Below are 14317 nucleotides of genomic sequence, written 5' to 3'. Positions count from 1 at the left end.
GGATTTAGAAGGCGATTAGGCCGGATCCGGCCCCTGGGCTTTAGTTTGCCTACCCATGTTGTATGCTGTTCTACTCACCTTATTTCTAGACTAGTTACAGATGTAGTTTCCTTTGCCTGTTCCTCAGATTATTATTTTTAAAAATAAATGTTAAAAATGTGTTTGCTTTTCAAATCAAATGTTTCTCACAGAGCCGTGCAGATGTGTATACAGCTCATTTTCCAGATGCAGCATCATCTAAAAACTTTCTACACTGGAAACAGGTAGAGTTGTGCACTTTTAAACAGATGTGGTGGTCAAGAGGGTTCTATCGTTCTATGGTCTGTCAAAAATTGCAAACTCATATTGACTGCATTTGTGTGTTCAGACCCAGAAACCTCCCCCCTAAATAAATTCACACTGGCCTCAAATTTTGGTTTTGGTTTTTGGCAGAATTTAGGCCACAACTTTATTGATTACAGAAAGTGAATGATTGCATAGGTTCTGGTTCAACTAGCTCCCTGCCGTGCAGGTATAATATTAATAATGATGATGATGATAATGATGATGATGATGATGATGATAATAATTTATTATTTATACCCATCTGGCTGGGTTTCCCCAGCCACTCTGTGAAGCATCCAACTGAATATTAAAAATGGTACAGCATCAGACATTTAAAACTTCCCTAAAGAGGGCTGCCTTCAGTTGTCTTTTAAAAGTAAAATAGTTGTTTAGCACTATTAGCACTGACCCAGGGTTCCAGCATAGGTCAGCCAAGGGTGAACACCTGGGTAAGCGGAAAGCTGGGAACAAGCTATCTCCTCCACCCAAATGTCCCCCTGGAATAAGGCACAGGCACAACCCCCTCTCAGGGGCTGACCAAACCATTGAGTCCCTGGATTCCTTTAACGGAATACCCTTACATAGGGATGGCGAGAGCGTTCTCCCATCCCTATCACTTGAACCAGAGCCTATCCGCAACCTTACAAATTGTGACGATTTGCTAAGTGGCAGGTGAAACCCAAATGGCAACAGCCACTCAGCCAAGTGGGAAAAACTCCTGCCATGCCCCTATCCCAACGACAGCCGACACACGACAGCATAGCAAGGTCAAGCACAAAGCCCTAAAAGTAGGGAGAGGTGGACTGGTGTTCCGAATGAACGCGCTGAAAGGGGAAGCTTGCATGGGTATAAATAGGTCCCTTGAACCGTTTGGACTGCGTCCCATTGGCCAGATTGCACCCAGCTATGAGGGACCTACCAATAGGGTGTTGTGGCTGACCAATCATACCTACCCACAACACAGGGAGTCGGTTGTCCAGGTCTCACTGCAATACGTGCCCTCTTTAAGGGAGGACCCAATATAACACTTAACTGTTTGAGCTTCCACCAAAGAATACTGGAATTGTTAGTGTGCTTAACATTCCCTGGGAAGCCTCTAACCACAATTAAACCATTTTAAGTTGGTACTATTGTTCTGCTTCAAGCTGTCTGCTGATAATACCAGCAGTGGCAGAGTTTTCATAATGTTCAGTAATATGTATAATGCATTATCTAATTCTATGGCTCTCCTATTATTTTGATAGATAAGAGATTCGGGGTTATTCAGGTATTTTGACTATGGGAACAAGAATGAGGCAAGATATAACCAGGTAAGAGAGAACAATTTTTAGGTGAAAAAATAAGTTTCTTCACTAATTTATATGTATTCCATTTCCCCTCCATGGAGCTCATACGTGGTTCTCCTCCTCCCTGTCATATTCTCATAACAACCCTCAAATGGGTTGTATCCAACTTAGATCTATTCAGCGTAGACCCATTGAAATGGATGAACTTGAGTTAGCCATGTATAGCTTCAATAGCTTTACTCAGATTAGGACTAGTTTGTCTACACCTCTCCATGTAAGCAGAAGCAGAATATCTCTGATTACATAGTTACTATGGAGAGACCACAGCAGCCGGTGATCATTACAGTTTGTGGGGATAACCAGTTGGCCATTGTGGGGTCAAGAATCCTAGACTAAATGAATGTGATGTGGAAGACAAGTTCTTAAGCCCTTAAAGAAGAGTGCAAACTCAGTATCACTTACCATAGACTAGAAATTAATTACGCCACGTTCCACAATATGTTCTTTTTAAAAAACAAACAAACAATTTTTAATTAATTTTCATTTATAACAATCCAATACAAGCCACATTAATACAATACCAAATTATAATACAATTAAAAAAGCCAATTATCCAATACCAAATTAAACAATCCGTGCTCTAGATTTCAGGGAATGATATTCTTATTTCGTTCAGCTCCAATACTCTTAGTTAGTCCAAATACGACAGTTCCGATCCTGAGTTTTATTTTTAATATAAGCAGGGGTGATGCAGAAGCCTGGCTTGGAAACAAACTCTGCAGTAAGAGAGGCCCCCAGAGGAAGTGGCCTTACAGTGATTCAGGCCACTGGTCCATCTAGCTCAGAGTTGTGTCACACCAAGGCAGCAGCTCTCCATGATTTCAGACAGGGGTTTCTGCATGCAAAGCAGGCACTCTACCACCTCCTCAAAATGTGGGGTGAATCTCCCATCTCCCAAACTCCTTTTCCTCACTCAGATCAAGCTCCGTGTGCTTGGAGGGGGTCCCAAAGCCATTTCCATCACCTCAAACACTCTGCCATTCCCATGAAGGGGACATGGTGCTGGCAGCAAAGAAATGAGAACTCTCCTCTTTCTCCTCTCATCATCATTCTAGCTGCATGATGGGCCACAGACCACAGGGGTAGCTCTTCAGGGGAGCTTGTACTGCCACTCAGATTGCCTCAGGGTTTTCCCCCACCATTTGTTTAGGGTTTTTTTAAATTCACTTTTTTGCAATTTTATAAACCACAAATTCTAAAAGCGGTTTAAATCATTTCTACAGAGGACAGAGGTACAATTACTGTATTTTTATATGGGCTTTGGTTGCAAAATGGGGGGGGGGGGAGAGAGAGCAGCTAATCCGAGGAGAGCCTCAGTGGATTCACTCATCCCAATTTAAACCATGCTAGCAGTCCATGAGTGTTCTAGTTAGGAAGAAGGAAAATCTATCCTCCATATAAACCTGTGAACAGCCCATAGGTAGTCTGAATTGTGTCAGGGTGCTGTCACGAAGAACACTTGTGTGTTTATGGGTGTTTATTGATCCTCTGTCTTTTACTCTCCAGAGCGTTCCGCCTTTGTATAAAGTAGAAGACATGAGTGTCCCAACTGCAGTGTGGTCTGGTGGGAATGACATCATTGCAAGCCCAGGAGATACAGCCATCTTAATTCCTCGCATCTCTAACCTAGTTTACTACAAAAATATATCATACTGGAACCACTGGGATTTCGTCTGGGGCCTCAATGCCCCCAAACTGGTGTACTGCAAAATCATAGAGTGGATGGGGAAGTCTCTGTAAATCGATATTTTGCTATAATAGATTTAATTCACTATCTTTTATTAACCATTCTTTCTTTTACACCTGTCACAACAAACCCTGTGCCCTGCTAACACGGAGAGCCCTTCTAGGCCACTGAAACACACAGTTTGCTTGAGTTGCAAAACAATGAAGCTTGGAACTGTGCAATGGAGAACTTAAGAAACAGCAATGGAATACTAGCTCCACCCAAGGTATGATGGATAACAGCAACAAATGACAAAAGATAGACATAATAAAGTATAAGGACAGAATAATAGCCACACACAAGAATAGCAAAAAGAGAGTTTGAAGGCTTCACCTGAAGGACTGTAAATTATTTGATGTGTTAATGCAAATGCAAGTCATTAAGATTGCAGCTGCGGTATAAGGGTTTGTTATTATGACTGGTGTGTCATTGGAATTTATAGGCTTTTGGAATGCAGAGTTTAAGTAAATTATCAAATCATCAATTCTGGCATGCAGGGAGCCAACAAAATAATATAATTTGGCATCTGAACATTTGGCATTAATAATTGTATTATAATTTGGTATTATAATTTGGTATTGACAATGAGGCTTTTATTGGGTTATTGTAATTGAAAACTAATAAAATTATTACACAGAGAATCAATCCCTCTGCCGACATAACTGAGGTGAATAGGAGCTGTGGCCTGTCTTGTGACATTTCGCTAAACAGAGACAACTACCATTGAATTATCACTGTAAGGACATCGCATGAGAGGCAGAGGATATCCAGTGAGTGAACTAGCCCAGAGAAATCCCACTGATTTAGTAATATATTTTGACTTTGCTCAGCAGACACCTCCCTTTCATTGTCAGGACTTTCAGACCAATCAAAGGCCTGGAATGATTCTGAAACAGACCACCTAGAAACACTCTTTGGCAACTGATACAAGGAGGGTTGGAGAAGGGAGGACGAGGAACCTGCACACCCCAAAGAAAGAGCTGAGGCCTATCCTGCAATATTTTTTTCTAAACAGAGAAAAAGCAAATTGTGAATTTTCACCAGAAGAATTTAGGGGCATCAGGGCTGAGCAACGAGACACTTAAGGACCCCTTCATCAACATCATCATTTTTAATTTGTATACCATCTTTCTAGCTTACAATACCCAAGGCGGTTTACAAGCTGAAGCAATGTACATCTTATAACAATCTAATGCAGTACAAAAATGTGAAAACAAAACAAAACTTTAAAACAAGCAATCTACATCATAAAAGTAACATTCAACAATCATTAGAATAGCATAAAATAAGAATAATATCAACGTATAAAAGTTAAACAGAAATCCACTCAACAGTTACAATAAATAATTTCTAAACTATAATCACTATTACAACGGCAAGCCACAGTACATAAAATAATACAATACAAATTGAGAAGTAGAGACTAGAGGGTGGAGCAAGGCAGGTAGAAGGAGGCCTTGCCTGATGAAGTCTCTCCCCTCACAGTTCTTCCTCCTGGACCATCTCCCTTATGAGGACTCCCACAGAGCACTGCAACTGCTAGGGACAGTTTTTGTTGCTCTGTTCTAAGAGGGGTTATGAAACAAGACCATTTAGATGTTGTATGGTCTCCATTTATATGCTTTATACACTGCATATGTCCTCTATGCGGCGAAGTTAACTTATTGTTATGTGACTCTTATTTATAAAGTGTCCCTTTGCAGGATCTATTTCATCGTGATATCTGCAACAGTGTACTGTTGTCTATTTCATCCTAATTGCAATAACGTGCTCTACGCAATTCTTATTCTATGTTTCTTCATTGTTTATCTTATATGCACATTGTTTTGAAAACTCAGGAGATACTTCTTAAGAAAGATGCATTGATGTTGGGTAAGGAGATGTGATGCTGGAGTGGGACTAGAAGCGTGGTTCCTCCATTGCTTCAACATGGAACTGCCCTCAACTCAAATATGGTAACTTATGATTGGGTAATGATGAATGAAATCCAGTTGCTTGCCATATTTCCATAACGAGACATTCTCTTTGGTGCAATTTATAAGAAGATGCAGAAAGAGGTGTATAGGAGAGTATTAATGGTTCAGCACCATCCTGCCTCCCCAAAACTCAGCTGGGTATTGCAAACATTCCTTGCAAGTGCTTAGCAAGATCGCAAGAGTTTGTTTTTAATTAAAAATATAGTTTTTGCAAGGATTGCTCATGAAGCATACTTTCCCTCCCCTACTGCATTATCAAAAATAGGTCACAAATTTTGATTCCCCTCCTGTCCCTATGAATCTCTCCTCCTCCTTCCTGAGAAAATAAAATAAATTCCTCTTACAAAGGGGGTAATGCACAGAAGTGATCAGTAGTGGTGTTGCATGTGGTGGAGCTGAACTGTGGAACCACCCAGGTAATACTGATATCATTGCTGCTTACTTATACTAGGCTGGGCCTTGGGCCCAAACCTCACTGCTACCTCACCCCAGCCTGGTCCAAGAAAACAGCTGGTTGGGAGGGTGGCTCTGCCCCACCATGTGTGATAAGGGATAGTGAAGCCTCCTTTAGATTGGAATAAGTTGCATCTGACGTAGTTATGCAATCATAAAGTATGTCTTGTCAAGATTCTGAGTAAGCCATCATCCAATGCATTGCAACCGTAGAAATCACTCCAGCATTTGCACAACTTGACCAACTTCCAGTAACATAGAGAAATAGGGTTGGGTTTCATCTGTGTATTGATGACACATTACCCTGTAACCCCAGATTTCAACTTAGCAATAGCTTCGTAGAGATATTATAAAGCATGGGAAACCTAAGATGGACTTCTGGCAAGCGATGGGCTGCACCTCACAACGGTTGGGAGGAATGTTTTTGCCAAAAATCTCAGAAACCTCATCAGGAGGGCTTTAAACTGACTAACTATACAGCGGAAAGGAGCAGCCAAGCATACTAGGACTCAATTTCTTGACTTTAAGAAAGCCGATTTCATAAAACTTAGGGAAGTGCTGGGTGAGATCCCATGGAAAGTAATACTAAAAGGAAAGGGAGTTCATGATGGCTGGGAGTTTGTTAAGAGGGAGATAGTAAAAGCACAACTTCAGGCAATACCAATGAGACGGAAACATGGAAGGTGCCTAAAGAAGCCAGGGTGGCTGTCTGAAGAACTTTTAACTGAGTTAAGATTAAAAAAGGATGTGTACAAAAAACTACAAAAAAACTACAAGAAAGAAGGTTCCACCTAAACATTAGGAAGAACCTCCTGACAGAAAGAGCTGTTTGACAGTGGAATTTGCTGCCAAGGAGTGTGGTGGAGTCTCCTTCTTTTGAGGTCTTTAAGCAGAGGCTTGACAACCATATGTCAGGAGTGCTCTGATGGTGTTTCCTGCTTGGCAGGGGGTTGGACTCGATGGCCCTTGTGGTCTCTTCCAACTCTTCTATGATTCTATGATCACAGCATAACCGCCATGCAGCCAAACACAAGACTCCCGCTGCTTTTTTCTGGAACCAGTCCTTCAGGTAGGTGTGGAAGGACTGCAGCACTTGAGTGTGTCCCACTCCCACCTTGCAGAACTGGTCCAGGAGCATACTATAACCAATAGTACAGTGGTACCTCGGGTTACAGGCACTTCAGGTTACAGACGCTTCAGGTTACAGATTCCGCTAACTCAGAAATAGTACCTCGGGTTAAGAACTTTGCTTCAGGATGAGAACAGCAGCAGGAGGCCCCATTAGCTAAACTGGTGCTTCAGGTTAAGAACAGTTTCAGGTTAAGTACGGACCTCCGGTATGAATTAAGTTCTTAACCCGAGGTACCACTGTATCAAAAGCCTTTAAGGGATTAAGGATTACACTTCCCTGTCCTCCCAATACAGGTCTTTGATCCGGGTGACCAAAGCTGCTTTGGCACCAAAATCCATTCTGAAGTCAAATGGAAATGCATCCAGATCAGTGGGTCCCAAGCTTTTTTTGGCCATGCCCCACCTAAGCATCTCTAAAATCCTGATCCCTCCCCCCCCCCCATGACATACAATTCTTATTATTCAAAAAGTGAACTATTCATATGGAGGAAGCCTAAAGGGCCATTAACTATTAATAACTCATTCTCCAACTCCCCCCTTAAAAATCAAATTGCCCCTCTGTGGGGCGTGTGCCCCATGTTGGGAACCATGAGTCTAGCTAGTCTGTTTCATGAAAGTGCAGCTGATGCTACGCAACCATCACTGCCACAAGAACCTTGCACCCAAATGGGATATTTGTGACTGGGCAGTAAAGTCTTCTTCTGGCTCAGGTTTATTCTCTCTGATCCAAATCAGAACCCTGGCATGTGCACATAGAATAGCAAATCCATTAGGGCATTAAATAATCCATTAAGCTACAACAGAAAATAATTAGAAGCATAATAAAACAGTTTTTTAAAAATTAATCAGAGTGCAAGAGGTAAAGCTGTATTTGGGTGCTGTTGAAATTAAAGCCGTGGTGAAGCAATATGTGGAAGAGGTTTAGAACTGGGTATAGCATAAGCCAGATACAGAAAGGCCTCTAGCTAGGACAAATAAAAGGTTCAGCACAGGCCAAAAAAAAAAAAAAAAAAAAAGGAGGGAAGAAGGGTAGAACCCATGTCCACAGCCCTCACTCCAGTGCCTGGTCTCTGCTTGCCACCATGACCTGCCGCTGCTGCTCTTCAGTAGCTCTCTTTGGCCATTTCAGAGGCCCTTTAAATCTCCGTTTCATCTGCTTCCAGCTTTTTCAAGAGCCTCCAGCAACGCCTGTCTTCATCAGAGTCCAGGTTGGGGCCTGCGTGCAGCTGGCTTTTATGCCCAGGAGTCGACCAGAGGAACAACCTCCACCCTCAGTCTTCTTTCCAGTCCACCCCCCCAAGCCATGTCTACAAGGTCACCCGCTATGGCTGCAAAATGGCCAGCCTTCCACGATCATGCACAAGCCGGATCTGTGCCCACCACGGGAATCTGTGTTGGACCTCAACCGTGGCCTTGCCCCACCAGTTGAGAAGAGGCCATGACCTTTACATGGCAGTGACTACTGACGAGCAAATAACAACATTTTAAAATGTCACAACGTTACAAATAAGTATCAAAAGAAACCATGGGGATCCACACAAAGCATCCTCCCTTGCCGCCCACTTGACCTCATTAGTGGAATTTTGAGGTGTGTATGAATCTGGAGTTAAGAGGTATGTAATTCTCTACTAAGAACATTGAGCCATTGTTTTGCATGAAGATGTCTAATAGCTGAAATAGTTGCCACAGCATTACTGCCATGTTGCGGAGGCTGAGAATGGATGCTGAAAAACTGGCTAGCAGATAAACACACCCCTTCTTGTGCAACATGAAGAAGGCGTATTTCTAGTGGTTACTAACGTTGGTGCTGTAGAAGGAAGCATTATTTGAAAACCCTGCTCCTGTCAAAGCACAGCAAGAGGACTCAGAATGGTAATATGGTCACTTATTCTATGTATGGCAAATCTTTATTTATGTTTGGCTCTCATCAAAGATGTTCATAGCTTTGACAGTCAGCATCTCCTATAAATGGCTAAGAAGTCTGATGTTGGTCCTTCCTTAGTGCTCTCAAAGGAGACAAACTTAAATGGAAAGTGAGACAGCAAGTGGGCTTATTGGGGTCAGAGTTTAAAAGGCAACAGTGGTCAAACAACGTATGGTGTAGCTAGCAACTTTTTAAAAGAAGATGCTTTAAAGCAGGAGTGTGGAAGCTGTGACCACCCAGATGTTGTTGGACTCCAGTTTCCATCACTCCCAACCAATGGTCAGGTACTATTGGTGCATGTGCGAATGACCCACTGGTCTGTCCAGGAGTCCCTTTCCCATCTTTGACTGAAATGCCAGCTGCTGCTGTTGCTTGATAGAGAGAGCTTGCCAACAGTGAGCCACAGAATAGCTTCTAACCTTGATTTCTGTAACATGCTTTATATGCGGCTGCGACTAGTACAAAAAAAAAGTTATTTAGGAAAACCTTTGCTTGAAAGCATTGCACTGGCTGCCAGTTTGCTACTTAGCTAGATTCAAGGTTTGACTACTTTTGTATAAACTCGTAGACATTTATGGACTAAGAGGTCCGGGAAGCCGTCTCTCCCAGTGCAGCCTACCTCAGTTGCTGAGATCTGTGGATAAAGATTTGTTCATGGTGCACCTGTTCATAGAGCATGTTGTAACTTGAGCATGTGTTCTTAAGCACTGCTGCTCCAGTTCCCTGGAATTTCCTGCCCTAGAAAAGAAGCAAGTTCTATATTTTGATGTTGGTTGAAAACTTTTCTTCCCAAATTAGCCTCCTTGGTTTTTGCAGCTTTGGCATCATGTTTTTAAGGTTGTTTCATGATTTGTACTAGGTTTAAAATGACCATCTATATAGTGTATTTTTGTATGCTACTCAGGTATTCTTTGAATGTAGAGCAGTTTATACATTTTGGAATATATGAATAAAGTGTATATATTTTGCTAGCAATAATTGATTGATGTAAGATCCTCCCCCCTTACTTTGTTGTCTCCTCTTCCACCCCATTTATAAAATAGATTTATGGAAAGAAGTTGTGGTTTCTTGCACTTGCTTGCCTATTTGGTATCCTAGAAGACTTGAGTAGGAGAGGAAGAGTTGCAAATCCTGAAGTTCACATGAATGTCGTAAGCTACGTAATCTTTTATTAATCTTATTAGAGGCAGGCCTGAGATGGGCCTGAAATGCAGAAGAGCAGCGTTTGTTCCTTCTGTCTTTCCTCCCCCAGTCTAGAACAGGGGTAGCCAACAAGGTCCCCTCAAGCAACTGTTATGGGGCTCCAATTCCCATGAACCTCAGCCTGCAGGACCAATGGTCAGGGCTTAATGGGAGTTCTAGTCCAACAACATCCACAGGGCAGCGTGTTAGCAATCCCAGGTCAAGAACATCATGGGGTGGGGAGATGCAATTGGGAGTGATGACATACAAGCTAAAGGGTAATGCAAAACTATTCCTTGAAGTGATACCGATGAGCCTGGAAAACAGGAAGCAAAGAGTACCAACAGTGCTTCCATTTTCCTTCCTAGTATCATGAGCCTTGTGGAGACTTCTTGACAGGGCTGGCCAGGAGGGAGGGATAACGGGGGGGGGGGGGGAGTTTGATCCTGGACCAGTGGCCTGTGAACAGTGGCGGAGGAAGGGGTGGGGTGGGGCGGATTGCACCAGGTGCCATCATGATGGGGTGACAAAATGCCAGCTGAACTCGATGCTGCCTGTATAGTGGAACCGAGTGGGGTTGAGTTTCATCGTTATGCTGATGCGTCCCCTTCCCACCTCTGTGGCCGGGTGCATGCGCAAGTTGACAAGGCCCTGCTCTCCCTGCCTGTCCATGCACCACCCTCACTCGGGAAGCGCCCCTCTCACAAGCAACCGCCTGCCCGCCTGTCTCCCTTTCTCTCCCAGCTCCCTTTCCTCTCCAAGCCCTCGCTCCCTCGTCAGCCTCTGTCCCCGCCCAGCATTGCCTTTCCCTCTCCAGCCACGGCAAGCGTGCCCCGCCCAGCTACCGTTCCACTGTCAAGCAGCTCTTCCTGTTCTTACTCAATTCATGAAGCGATGTGACATAAAATTTATTCCAATCAAGGCAGGGGTGGGAGACCAGCAAAATGCCAGCATAGTGAGTGATCTGTGAGAAAGATTTTTAAAAAGAAAAGAAGGAGAAAGGGAAGAAAAGAGAATGAAAGCAGATGCAGAGAGAACAACTGTGAGGTCAGCTCAAACTGAACAGAAGGGTTTATGGAAATCATCTTCTGTGAAGGACCTCTCTTCTCCAAAGCAGGCACTGAAAAGTAGAATAGCTTCCAGTCTCAGAAGCAGGCAGCTTTCCAATCACTCAGTCCCCTCTTCTTCAGAACTCCTCCTCCTCGCCACCAACTTCCTGGCCATCTTCGCAGAGCTCCCTGGTTATCTCTGGCACGTGGAGACCCACGGAGATCGGATGACCCCTCCCCAAAAACCATACCTCCCTGGAGATCAGGGAGCAGAAAAGCAAGGGAAGGCAGGATCGGGCCCCCAGGATTTTTTTATTTTTATTTTTGCAAAGGTGCTTCTCTAAACGCTGCCCCCACCCCCCTTCCTCCTCCACTGGTTACAACATCCAGGTATCACTAACCTGCCAGTCATTTGACTGTATGGGCTTCAGGCAGAGCAGCTCTCACTGCAGCCTCCTTGTGAGTGAGAAGGTAGGATGGGGTGGGGGGAAGACTTTTCCTGCTTTCCCTTCAATCTGTCACCCCCCCCAATCCTTTCCATCCTCCCTTCTTTCCCTGTTCTATGATGGATGAAGATTGCACAGCTTTTCACCCATCCCCTCCTTATCTTTGCACTCAGAGACACTCCCCCCCTTCCATGGGCATAGCCAGGCTTTATTTGGGAGGGGGGCTAGCCTTTATGTTAGGGAGCGTGCCCCCTCCCACCCCAAATTCCGACTCTCTGCTGTGGGGAGGAAACCTTCCTCCTGCCTTGCACCAGTATCCTGCAAGGATACAAAGGATTTTCTCCCCACTCACCATGGGCGTAGCCAGGGGGTGTAGCTGCCCCCCACAATCAAGTAAAGAAATAAAAATACTTAACAAACCGACCAATTGCATTGCAGACAACTCAGTTCTGACCCCCCAACATAAATCCTGGCTATGCCCATGCCACTCAATGCAGAGCATCTGGGCAAACAATGACAATTAATACAAAGGAGGTTCATAGATATAGGAGAGGAATCCCTTCAATAACTTCCCCTGATTGCTCTCTGCCTACCTGTTCTCAGGCAAGGGGGATTAAGGAGGCAGAGGAAATCTTTAGAAGAGCCAAAATGGTTTTTGGGTTGCGGGTGGCGCTGTGCTCTAAACCACTGAGCCTTGGACTTGCTGATCAAAAGGTTGGCGGTTCAAATCCCCGTGACGTGGTGAGCTCCCATTGCTCGGTCCAGCTCCTGCCAACCTAGCAGTTCGAAAGCACGTCAAAGTGCAAGTACAGTGGCACCGCGGGATGTGAATGGGATCCATTCCGGTGCCCCGTTCGCATCCTGAACAGAACGTAAGACATGACAGCGCATCTGCGTGTGCATGGGTCGTGTTTCGCCTCTTCTGCACATGCACGTGACATCATTTTGACCGTCTGCGCATGTGTGAGCAGCGAAACCTGGATGTAACGCGCTCCGTTACTTCCAGGTGACTGCAGAGCACAACCCAAAAATACTTATCCTGAAACGTATTTATACCGAGGTATGACTGTAGATAAACTCCAGCAGGAAGGTAAATGGCATTTTCGTACACTGCCCTGGTTTTGCCAGAAGCAGCTTAGTCATGCTGGCCACATGACCTGGAAAAACAGTCTGAGGAAGCGGACAAACGCCGGCTCCCTCGGCCTGAAAGCGAGATGAGCGCCGCAACCCCAGAGTCATTCACGACTGGACTTAACTGTCAGGGGTCCTTTACATTTACCTTTACCTTTACCTTTACAAATTAGAAGTTCTGCCTTAATAGCCAGGCAAGATAGAAGATGTGGAAAAGGAAAGGAAAAGGAACCTAAGTGTTTACTAATCAATGTGCTGCCTGTAAGTAAGCAGAGCAATCTAATTTGCAAGTAGGTGACCTATATGTCTGGACATAGCTGGTTATTTATTTAACTAATCAAATTACATTGGGTCACCTACTTGATGAGAGGATATTTGCACTGCTGACACAATGTTGTACCTTTTTTTTAAGCAAATAAGGTGAATTGATTCTTATCTATAATACCCTTATTAGTCTTCAACTCCTACACCTTACCTCTGCCCAAAGGAAGCATGGATGTATTTTGGAAAATTCAATAGCACACAGCATTAGATCATAGTAGAGAGAAAACACGCTGTTGAACAAAAATGGCACCACTTGATCAGCGTTGTCTACATACCACCATGAAGATGCAAGGTAGAGAAAAGTGTCATTTGCTGAATTTCAGCTAGTCATAAAGTTCTCTAAAAATGCAGGAGCTTCATCAGAGACAGAAAGCTGCATACTGTTACTTGGACTGCATCATCAGTGTTTTTCCAAAGCCAGAATAAAGGGATGCATACACATAATACAATGTGAGAAGAATGTCCCCAAGTTGGAGCCTTCCCATATGGTATTTCCAGCTTCTGCTTTTAGTTGTGGTGTGTTTGCTTTGACACTTCACCTTGCCCCTCATGAGATATTTTGTGTGTTTCATATTGTTACAGGAATTCTAGGGTCTCAAATACATAATAAATGTTGATAATTACACAAGGTAAACACGCATGCATAAGTACATAAACTGCATGTTTAAAGTAGTTCAGGTAAAGGTAAAGGTAAAGGGACCCCTGACAGTTAAGTCCAGTTGTGAATGACTCTGGGGTTTTGGCGCTCATCTTGCTTTACAGGCCAAGGGAGCCGGCGTTTGTCCGCTCCGCAAACAGTTTTTCCAGGTCATGTGGCCAGCATGACAAAGATGCTTCTGGCACAATGGAACACCAACACCAGAGCAGCACACGGAAGCACCATTTACCTTCCCGCTGGAGCGGTACCTGTTGATCTACTTGCACTTTTTGGCACTTTTTGGGAGCTCACCCCGTTGCAGGGATTCGAACCGCTGACCTTCCGATCGGCAAGCCCTGGGCTCAGTGGTTTAGACCACAGCGCCACCCACATTCCGTACCACCCACATTTGTACCAAGACTTATATAGTTCATATGCCCTGGCTTATGTATTTATACAGTGTATTTATATTCTGTCAAACCTGAATAAAAATAGCAGAAAATGTAAGACAAATAAGCATGGTCCACTGATTTTATGGCTACTTCCTCTGAAGCACCTTTAAAGGTGCTGTCCTTTAAAGCCCTAAATGGTCTTGGTCCAGTATACCTGAAGGAATGCCTCCACCCCCATCGTTCTGCCTGGACACTGAGGTCCAGCGCCGAGGGCCT

General features: G+C 44.0%; 1 protein-coding gene across 1 annotated transcript in view; it reads left to right on the top strand.

Annotated features, from left to right (window-relative positions):
- Positions 1–14317, top strand: part of LOC310677872 (uncharacterized protein) — a 45443-nt gene that overhangs the window by 18533 nt on the left and 12593 nt on the right. Inside the window, exons 8-12 of the mRNA XM_083441053.1 lie at positions 192–263; positions 1569–1634; positions 3177–3407; positions 8793–8828; positions 9924–10031. Of these exons, the coding sequence (XP_083297179.1) occupies positions 192–263; positions 1569–1634; positions 3177–3407; positions 8793–8828; positions 9924–10031 (513 nt within the window). The remainder of the gene's footprint in view (positions 1–191; positions 264–1568; positions 1635–3176; positions 3408–8792; positions 8829–9923; positions 10032–14317) is intronic.

Source organism: Podarcis tiliguerta (assembly GCF_965153285.1).
Source record: "Podarcis tiliguerta genome assembly, chromosome: 5".
NCBI classification, from domain to species: Eukaryota; Metazoa; Chordata; class Lepidosauria; order Squamata; family Lacertidae; genus Podarcis; species Podarcis tiliguerta.
This window is presented reverse-complemented; position numbering and strand designations above follow the sequence as displayed.